The 10842-nt window shown below is 34.9% G+C and overlaps 1 protein-coding gene across 1 annotated transcript; it reads right to left on the bottom strand.

Annotated features, from left to right (window-relative positions):
- Positions 1-922: 922 nt before the first annotated feature.
- Positions 923-10206, bottom strand: LOC139686855 (protein takeout-like). The gene is made up of 6 exons (XM_071583931.1): positions 10123-10206; positions 6957-7052; positions 5939-6086; positions 4229-4362; positions 3066-3215; positions 923-1273 (listed from the first exon to the last, which is right to left on the bottom strand). The coding sequence occupies exons 1-6, from the start codon at positions 10193-10195 to the stop codon at positions 1119-1121; spliced, it is 756 nt and encodes a 251-aa protein (XP_071440032.1). The 5' UTR covers positions 10196-10206; the 3' UTR covers positions 923-1118.
- Between the last annotated feature and the right edge of the window lie 636 nt (positions 10207-10842).

Raw genomic sequence — 10842 nt, 5'->3', positions numbered from 1 at the left:
GAAGACTGTGATTGAAGGGATAATGTTAGGCAATCGAGGAAAGGGAAGGAACAGGATAGGGATGTTGGATTGCATTCATTTGCCAATTTTATAGGATCCACTGGTTTACTTTTATCATCTCCAAACTGGGCTGGTAACTCCAATACATTAGAGTAGGAATTTTATTTAATAATATGCCATGCCATTTTGGTATTATTAGTTGATTTTAAGATTAGTTTATCATTATATTCTCTCTTTGATTTCATAAGTATATTACAGTACAGATTTTTTAAGTTAGAATATTCATGGTGCAGTGTGTTATCTGTAAAGGACATTATTTTCTGATATGTTTCTTAATACCCTCAACAAATTCCTAATTTCTGAAGTGATTCAGTTTTTTTGAATGGGTTTAGGGTGCTTAACTGGTTTTTAGAGGAAAGGCTGATTCAAAGTAAAACAAAAACGTTCAGTAGAACAGGTCAAAGTTACTGTTCAGGGAGTTATTCTCAGTCAAAGACTTTCTCTTCACTGAAGAGAAATTGAATGTGGCCGGCATTCGAATCACTTAAGATCCTCTTTAATATGCCTCCTGGAATAAGTTGTTATATTATAGAGCAAGTTGTCTGATTTTTGTTAATCTACATGAGTCCAAACTATAATGGCATACTGGTATATCCTATACATAATGTTAACATATTGGTTTTGTAATCATTGCATATTCATTGTATGATTTGATATTCAATATTTTTGGTACATGAAGGAACAAATTAATGTTAATTCAAAATTCAATGATTGTTAAAATCTGTTCGGTACATGTAGGACATTCTTCTTCTTAATATGTACATTGTGGTTATTAGGTTTATGTAAATAAGAACATGGCATTTAAGAGATAAATAAATAAGCTTGGATACGTTTTTAAGTCAACTGTGATGTAATTGATTCCTTTGATACAAAGTTATCTTGTAATCTGAATCTATAGAAATCTAGACATGATTTTTAATGGTAATATAAGTTAAAATATGAAAAATATTTGGTGAATAAAGATCAAATGTTCTCTGGGCTTCATAGGATGTACTGCTAAGTGAAATGCAGGATTCAAAGTCACTTCTAACTTGTTGGTTTTCATTTTTACAACTTTCCTAAAGGTCTGGAAACATTTCATCATATGGAATTTTCTTGAAGAGATGTTTTGATAGTCCCAGAAACAGTTCACTGAATGCTGAATTCAAGGCTGGCTCAACTTCTCCTAAGAAATCCTTTTGATTTTCATTCAGAAATTTCAGCATGTTGTCACCTTTTTGAGAGGAGCAAAAATTTTAATTAGGTCATTTATGAGCACTCAAATATATTTTAATTATTTTCATCATTGGAATTTTATCATCTAAGGCTGGTTTTGGTTCTACACTGACTAAAAAATGTTCACTTTCTTCACTTCACTTCTCCCAACAGAACACAACATGGCATTTGACACGGCAACAAACCACACCTCAACTCTCAATACTTTTTTCTTCAGTCCATCCTGTCTGAATCCTACCCATTTCTTGTTTGCCTAGCATCATCCCCTTCTTTACAGTCTTCAGCATTCCATCACCAGTCAAGTTCCTGCACATCCACTTTGCCAGCCTCTTTTGGGTTTCCTTCCGACCATATACTTCCCTCCTTTAATATGCCCAATATTTCTTCAGTTTTTTTCATATCCCACCCTTCCTAACACTAATCCTAAACTCAGAACTTGCTCATTTACTTTCCCTTCTGCAAATTTTACCTTTTCCATCCTTCTCCACACCCACATTTCAAAGGCCTTTGAATCTATGCCTATCACCTTACTTTAATGATCATGTTTCCATGCCATACAATGCCATGCTCCATATCAAAGTTTTTACAAATCTGTCTTAATATCCTTTCTTGACATCCCTGATCGACTCCCTTTTCCTTTTACAGACTTCTTTATTTAATGTAATGCTTCCTATCCCCTACTACTTTGTCTAACATGGCCAAAAACATTTCTAAGTTATGTAAACTGTTCCACCTGCTTCAATTTTTACCCTCCTATTTTAGCATTTAACCTTACTTTCCTCCTTATCAAAAATTTCATAATTTTTGTTTTGCTTACATCGATATTCATCCCATGCCTAATAAACTCATTTTCTCCATATGCCCAGAAATGTTTGTAACCCCATGGCAGATCAGCTAGCTAAAGCTTGATCATCAACAAACCTAACTGATATTATGAACTCCCCTTGACTTCCATTCCATTTACAGTTTTTACCATTCCTCTTTCAATATTTCCCCCATGCTAATGTTTGAAAGCATGGGTGATAATGGACACCCCTGTCTTAGTCCTCTTCTTAATACTGCTCGTCCTGACCTTTATCCATCACATGAACTTTAGCAGTCTGAGATAGGTTGCAGATAAGCTTTCTACAATGTTGTATTTTTAGCACTTCCATTAAGCTGATTAATTCTACCTAATTTACTCTATCAAATACCTTGTTGAAATCTTCAAAGCAAATAAATATATCAGTATAGTATTCTATTTTCCTCTCTATTAGTGAACTCATTACTGCTGTGGCATCATATGTATGTCTCGAATTCCTGATCCCAAACTGGTCCTCCTCTAACTAACCATTTACCCTGAGCTCCATTCTCTTATTAATAATCCAAAGTTCCACTTTAACTGTTTGCAAAATCAAACCATGTTAGCTGTTCTATAAATCTCAAACAAAGTTAGCCGTTCTATAGTCCTCACATATGATTTTCCCTTTTTTAGGATGGAACAAACCCTCATTTTATTTTAATATATGCATAAATATATGTATATAATTATAAATTACATAAATGTATAAATGTAAATAGATCAAAAACATATTGCAACAGATTATTTTTATTTTTGAATTTGATTATATTAAGCTTAGGCCAGTTAACTTGTTTTGCTCAGTGAATTTCATTGGATGTTGTGAACAATTAGATGAAAAACAGTATGTATACTTGAGGTGAATTCCAGACCATAGTCTTTTAATTTTTAATCATGACTATTTTAAGGTATCAACTGGCCTAAAAAAGCCCGTTTCTTCATGTATACTTACTCAAAGTCTTGTCTCCATTGAACAGGTTTGTCAAGTCTATTGATGCACGTTCTGAGTGTATCTTCACATCAAACTTAACAGGCTCCATATAATTCTTTCCCTTGATGGTCTGGGGTTTACCCTCAATCTGCCATGTAACATCAACATCATCTGTGCATTGTTTGGGAAAAATAAAAGATAAGATGAAAAAAATGTCTAATGAAATTTGAATCAGAATGACAATACTATTGGTCACAATGATTTTGATCCAGTTTAATTGACTATTTAGTTCATTGAAAATCAATCATATTATATGAAAAATCAACAAAATAAAAGGGTACATTTTTACTGGGGTGTATTCATCATGAGGAATTTTTTCATGTTTCTACAGGATGAAGCATTTTGTGGGCCTATTTTTACTAGATTGCAGTGTACATCTTCAAGACAAAGTTCTTGATTTATTCTCTAAAGACTAGTTATTCATTTATTCTATGAAAACTAGTGGTTAAGGTTTACCTGGAATATTATGGGTATTTTGATAACAGTTCAAAGCTGTGATAAATCTTTTGACTGTAGAATATTTTAAAGAATCATTTAATCATTGATTCATTTCCAGTAACATTTTTCTGATGACTTATCATGTATTGGTGCAAAAATGATTAACTATCCATTTACCCTCATCCACGGCACCATTTACACTAATAATGGGGATATGCTAGTAGTACCCATTACCATTAACTAATTGGAATGATCTATCAGCATTCGTCGTGGATCAAAAATACGATATAATTAGGTCCCTTAATTTTCTTGACGTACGCCCTCGTTGATTCAGGAGGAAACTTATCGGTTTTCAATTTTCTTGGGATTTGGAGCTGCATGTTATAATGGCCCATGCAAAACCTGACGTTTGGCATGTGATTTACTGATATATTTTTAACTTTCAATATTTTGGAAGCATCAAATACGTCAAAGTATCTGAAACATTCAGCGTGAAATTTCCCGTTCTTATACTTGAATTGCCGATTGCTATTAGGCAAACTAACTCGATGATGTGAAACCAAATTTCTAAAACGGGCATGGCACGTTTGATCCTGGTGCGAAAATGGATGATATGGTAAATGTTTTAGACCACTGCCTGAATGATAAGCTGTTATTGAAAAAATATCAAAGTGAAATATACTTACAGTACGTGAAGTTGCTGAGTCCCTTCCCAGTGATGGGCAAAAGGATTATTCTCCCGTTAGCTTCATAAGGTCCGATTACAGTATATGAGGGAAGTTTGAACTCCAAGGTAAATTTGTAGTTCTTCGGGTCAGCGCTGAGGACAGAAACATTTCAGGGGCTTAGAAAGCTAATAATAAGCTCCGTCAAACTAATGTTTACACGTTTTCTCTGTTTTCGTGTTTTGATGTTGGAAATCATAACGGCCTTTCCTAATCGAATGTCTTCACAGGCATAGATTACCTGATGCACACGACCAACAAGGATCTTAATATTTTTTCGTTTAGCATTGACTATTTTAAAGCAAAGGGGGTGGAGGCAGTACACTAATACACCATCATAGTTCACGCAGTCACGATTAAAGTTTAAATTAATATATAAATTCCTTATTACATGCCATTCACTCGAGAGAAAGGCACTAGGCGTCATCATCGGATGAGGTCTAGAAGAGAAAAACAGATCGCTGGGTGTTTCTGCATACTGCCATGTGAAGGAATTCCACAAAGAGAAGCCGGAAATACCCTCTTTCCGTCAATGCTTGTTCCCATTTTTTAACGTAATTGCGCTAAGTCATCTCAAGAACAAGTTTAGATTTCTTGATCAAATCTTAGCCTACTCTCTTCATAGCTACAGTCCGATACGTCTTTCGGTGAGAATACAAGTAGCTCACGGTCTCCATTTACTTCACCTTATAGAGCATAAACGAAGGGCAACGACGTCGGAAGTCGGGTCGCTTTCTTCGTTATTGGAAAATTAAGAAAATTTGTGACAGTCTATCATCACTCTTGTAAATTGTCCATTCAAAGTTTGAGTAGGCAAAGAATTACGTTGTAGGTTCGTAATGTTTTGAAGAATCGTGAACTCGAAATATTCCAGAACCTTTGCAGAAGATGAGAGCAATGATCAGAGTGGGACAAATGAAATTTATTTTTTCATTAAAACTTATCGATTTCCCGAAAGATTAGCTTAAAGATTATCGAATTCCCGACATAGTGTCGGGATATGCGGCTAGGTAAAAGGGTAGTCAAAACTTAATTGCAAAGTTAATGTTATCATTAACTGTCCATGAGAATGAAATACAGAAAGGAGGTCAGTTTTATTTTTCATTAGATAATCATTTTAGATATTATTTACCTCTCAAATTCAGTTAAATTACGACAGAAAAATGAAGTACGAATTGAATTTTCTGAGTGAAATTCATGAAATTAAAATTTGCTCACAATTAAAATGTAAGACTTCAATCATTAAGGAGTATTAAATTTTGATAGAGTATGGATTAGAGCAATATTAAGTAATTTTGAAGGTATCTACGACCGTTAAAAATAAAACGCAGAAGAATGAAATCCCCAGAAGGACGTACTCTTCATGAACTCCAAGTGGAGAAGAAGGAAATATTTGACGAAAATATATGATTTTGCAAAAATAAATTCTATATTAAAATACCTCAAAAAGTTGAAAAAAAGGAGAGAATTCTGCAAGATAATGGCTTTCGGTTTGGCTGGGTGAATGTATTATAAACAATCTTGAGCAAACAACCTTCCTGTGGAGGAGCATACCTTACTTATGTTCATTAAAGTATAAACTTCTGAAACCTGCCCAGTGGTGAGGGCGTGTAGACTCGCTAGCTCGCCTCACATCATATAGCTTTGTCACAGCAGTGACGGACGGCATACCTTGATTTGACCATGTGACCAGTCTTCAATCCGATTTGAGTAGAGTTGTCAAATTTCAAAGTGAGGCCCACCGGGCCATCCCCAGTGGCGATGACCATCTGAGGTACAAAAAGTGGATCCAGGGGCACGAAACCCCACTCTGGGATGCCTAGGAGGGAAGATGAATCATGACTTAGAAATAATTGCCTTAATAATATCTCTCAACATAAACGTGCAGCGGTAGAACCCTGAAGGATGATGTCATGGAATCTTTAAAAAAAATCTCTCTTCAAATATCCCGTATGTTCCAGGCTATATATTTTGAAATTTGCGGGAAATTTTAATAACCACTTACGAGAAGGAATAGAAGGAAACATGGATAGAGGAGAGGAGAATAATTATGGGAAAAGAAAGGGGGAACAGGTATGTTCCCTTGCAAAAATTACGTGGGGGAACCATTCTAAAGGGGTCGTTGATTAAGGTTCACGACTATTATAGGTAAATGTGATTTATATAAACACCAAACGTATTTGTAATGACACATTCATTAAATGAATAAAATATTAATGCAACCACGTTAAGGCTTACGCGGAGTAAAAGCACAATGTAAAAATTATTGACGTGAATGCTTCAACTTGCAGCGGCTCCCGTGGACGCGTTGCTGGAGTAAATTCAGCGAAACTTGTGAAGTAGCCATTGAACATCAAGCTAACAGTATTAAATCAATTTAAAATTTTACAAAATGAATTATAAAAATTCAAATTTACGATCTCTCTTCAGTGAGCTGGCCTTGTATGCCAGATTAAAAGAGAACGGGATAGAGACAGACTTAATTCATTCTAAAATGTTTTTCAGCTATAAATCCATGATATTCTCAATTTTTTTTTGCGGTAACTTAAAAGTTTAAAGTACTGAAAGTAAATGTACTAAGAAGCAAAATGAAGTATTATATATAAACAAGCGAGAATCCTCAAGTTATTCTCAAATCTGCCGAATATAATAGGCACATTTCTCTAACATATGGGAATATTTCTCTAACCATCTGCTAACACTCCATGTAACGCCGCTTGTGCGCTCCTTTTAAAGCAGTCTTGAAAATCTTTGTCTTTTGTCTTGCAAACGGTGAATCTGCTTCCTGTAATAATAAACAAAATGATTGTTATCCCTCATAAAATTTCAAAACATTCATTAAACGTGCGATTAACTCTTTAAATATGAATGATTTTATCATGGCAAAAAATATGTTAATGCTTTAGTTTTATCGTAGCAGTTAGTTGGCAGTTATCATGAAAAGTGATGATGATGGCTTGTGTTGAATTAGCGGCAATGACTCTACGAATCTTGCATATGCCATATGCCATCTTATCACTAATAATTTTGGACAATTATTTGCCGCTTAATAGGTGTTGATTTTACGTATTGAATTTATCGGCAAAAAGGGTATTGAAAATAGCTCTCTCTCTCTTTATACATATACATACATACATATATATATATATATATATATATATATATATATATATATATATGTATATATATATATATATATATATATATATATATATATATATATATATGTACACACACACGTATAACATATAAAAGCTGATGGTTTCAATTTTAATTTGATGACCGAAGTGAACTTAATCGATGCCATATACGCAATTTTCAAAGGAAAATGTTGGTCAATTCAAATTGAAGACTCTTCGAATGATTCGCCATATTTATGCGTCAGAAAGTATAAAAAGGCAATTAATCAGAGTGGACTTTAAATTGAAACGTACAAAAACAGCAAATTTTCAATGAATTTAAAATATGCCTTTTATTCTTACTGTTTAATGGAAATAAATCCCTAATAGGAACATCACCATCCAGAAATGCTGGGAAAAATTTAGAAAGATGGTATGGAAAGATGGTAAATATTGGCTCAAAATATGAAATGATATGATTTCGTAGATCCGCTATAACAGTCACCTAATAATTACTTCTTCCCCTTATATTAAAAAAGAGCCCATAAAATCTTTAGATGATTTTGCAAGGAAGGATAAAGTTTCATGCAATGAAGAATATTGCATCAGAAACAAACGCAACTTTAATATTACCTATTCATCTTTTATCCTCTAGTTTGTACAAGAAAATACACGATCCGAGTATTAAATTTAAGTAACTTGGTTCCACACCACCTCAAATGCAGTTGGGATTTCATCTAACACATACAATACTTTTCAACAAAACAAGATATGAAGATGTCAAATAATGCCACCAGTTAATACACCTACAATATAAATGCAAGAGACGGAAGCTGTCTAATAACGGGTATAAGGTCACATTTTTTGACCCAAATAGCATGGAAACTTGCACAATTGGTTTTTCACATTCAGCCATTCTGCATCTTTATCGGTCTTAATACATATGAAGTTGAGTTCATGCCGCAGACGGTTGTGATGCCACATGAGCATCATATTGTTTTCCATATCATGCGACCTAAAGTAGACAATAAGTAATACTAAAAGTGTCTCCGAATTGTCATGCGTAATCGGTAAAATTATAAGTGATTCAGAATGATTATCCTAGAAATAAATGTCTATTTTTTTGAATAATTCAAATATATTTGCTATTTATGAATTCAAATAAAGGAGCTTGAAAATAATTTGAAATTTATTTGGTTAACACGCTTTCATGCCCTGTTTAATGGGTGTTGCTTTCCCGAATATAAGTTAGTGGCCTCATCATTCAAATATCTTCTCAAGCTAAGTTAATATCAGGAAAACATGAATTCATAGCTAATGAAACTTGTGATTACATAAAAATAATGTTCCAGAGTTTTTATTTCAAATTTTGCAGTTTGCCTTCCCATGATTTTGCCTAGAAAATCTTTTTGTTGCACAAAATACTAGGGGCAGTCAAAACCGAACACCCCTTCATGACATACAGTAAGCTAAAAACTAGGAGCGAGCTTTTCACGTATCGATACTCCCGTCGCTGTGGTAGGAGAACTGCATATTGACAGCTTACAGGCGCAAGCAGTTCATAGGTTATATCCTCATTGGTGCGCGGACTGGTTGGTTTAGCGGGTGTTCGGTTTTCATTTGACTGCCCCTCATATAAAATTTCTTTCAACTCGTCTTCGGTGCATGCGAATCCCCAGGAAAAAAATGAAAATAGTTTTAAAAATAAATAAAATCTCGTGAGATTTCCATGGAAATGTTTTATTAAAAAAGTATCTAACAGACGCAAACCTATTCCTTTTTTGTCCTAGGTGCCGGAATAAAATGTTGTCAAATATTTTTCGTGAAGGATCAGCGAATTAAAGCGAGAATTCAAGAATTGAGTACGAAGGAAATATTTTTAAAAATAAACAAAACTGTGAGACATATAACTAAATTTTGCTCATCCTCAAATCTTAATTTACCCGCCGTTCTTTTTTAAGTGCCTACAGATAAGTAATTGGGTCCACAAAATATGCGGCAAACGGGTCACCATATCATTTTGGTTAATATAGGGCAAAGCCAATGAAAATGTAAAACAATTATAAGATGATTTCCTCAGGAAGAGAACGCTTTAATATGAAGATATGCCCACACCTAGACACTTGCACACAAAACACAGGAAAGTATATATTTTTTTCATTGAGCGGCTATTCCCGGCAGCAATCGATATCCTACCCAGATGTTCTCGGACACACTAAAAGCGGACGGGTGGGAGAAACTGGACGTTTAGTAATTATACTCATGCAATGCCGTGAAGATAAACCGAGAACATTCGTCGTTCCAAAGATTTAATGGGAATATTAAATTTATGCCCGAGATGGAATATGATAGCTTAACCTTAGTCGAGTGCACCGACCAGAATTACGAAGAGCTAGAATTGGTTCTGATCGTGGAGGTTTCAGATTCATTTCCGTATTAATTTCCAACTAACACACCCAACTTCTCCATCTGAGGTTTATATGTAAGATTGATGCAAGTTGTCACTTTTGACTAATATTGAGCATTTAAATCTTTATTTCGTTGCCCTGCAAGAATTTAAAATTGAAAATTTTATGTCGTTTCGAAATCATATCTATACTTCTGGAAACTAGAATATAAAGGAGAAGAACGTCCCACGGGAATTTTTTATAGTACAGTAAAATATTCACTTAAAAATGCATTAAAATCGTATTGTGATATACAACATTTCGACAGAAGCATATTTTGGTTGCTTACCAACTGATTTGGCTTCCCCGCCTGAGATAACCAGCGCCAAGGCTCCAAGCGCCAACAACTTCGCCGCGTACATCCTTGATAAAACCTGTGCGCCGACGAGAAAACACACAACTTGAGGGCTCGCACACAATGAAATGAATCGTACACCGGTCCCCGTTCACTCCTGTTTTATACTTCTCCTCGCTCTTGCTTTTTATATATAATTTTACCCTTGTGACGTAGCACGAGCACCGGCGCTAACCGTGTAGGAGCTATTCCCTTCGTGGACAATGCCATTGAATTTTATGATGGAGGATATATCTTCGGGAGGGAGGGTGAGGAGGGATTGGGGGGGGGGGGGGCTGAGGGTCATTAATAATGTCTTTCTGAGGTTGCAACCCGTCAGGTGTCTTTCTCACACGTGTTAAATGTCTTATTTGAATGCTTTTTAATTATGGCAGCATGATCTTTAAACATTAAAACTTCCGTACCGTAAGAGAGAAAAAAATTCCGAGAGGAATCTGTCAAGGTCTGCTCATCACTTTTATTGAACACTTTCGCAGTTGCAATGACTGGAAATCTCTGGAAGAGTCCTGATCCAATGGCTCATATGCATTTTTGGGTCTTACAAGATCTGATTTGAAATGATCTTGAGAGAATCAGGCGTGACTTCGTCGAAATTATGGATGTTCATCATTGAAATGATAGCTTCCACCACTTTTAATGGTGTCAAACACGGGG

This window comes from Hetaerina americana, unplaced genomic scaffold (genome assembly GCF_022747635.1).
Source record: "Hetaerina americana unplaced genomic scaffold, ioHetAmer1.1.p SCAF_15, whole genome shotgun sequence".
Classification (NCBI taxonomy): Eukaryota; Metazoa; Arthropoda; class Insecta; order Odonata; family Calopterygidae; genus Hetaerina; species Hetaerina americana.
Note: the sequence above shows the minus strand (reverse complement) of the source record. Positions and strands in the feature narration are given on the sequence as shown.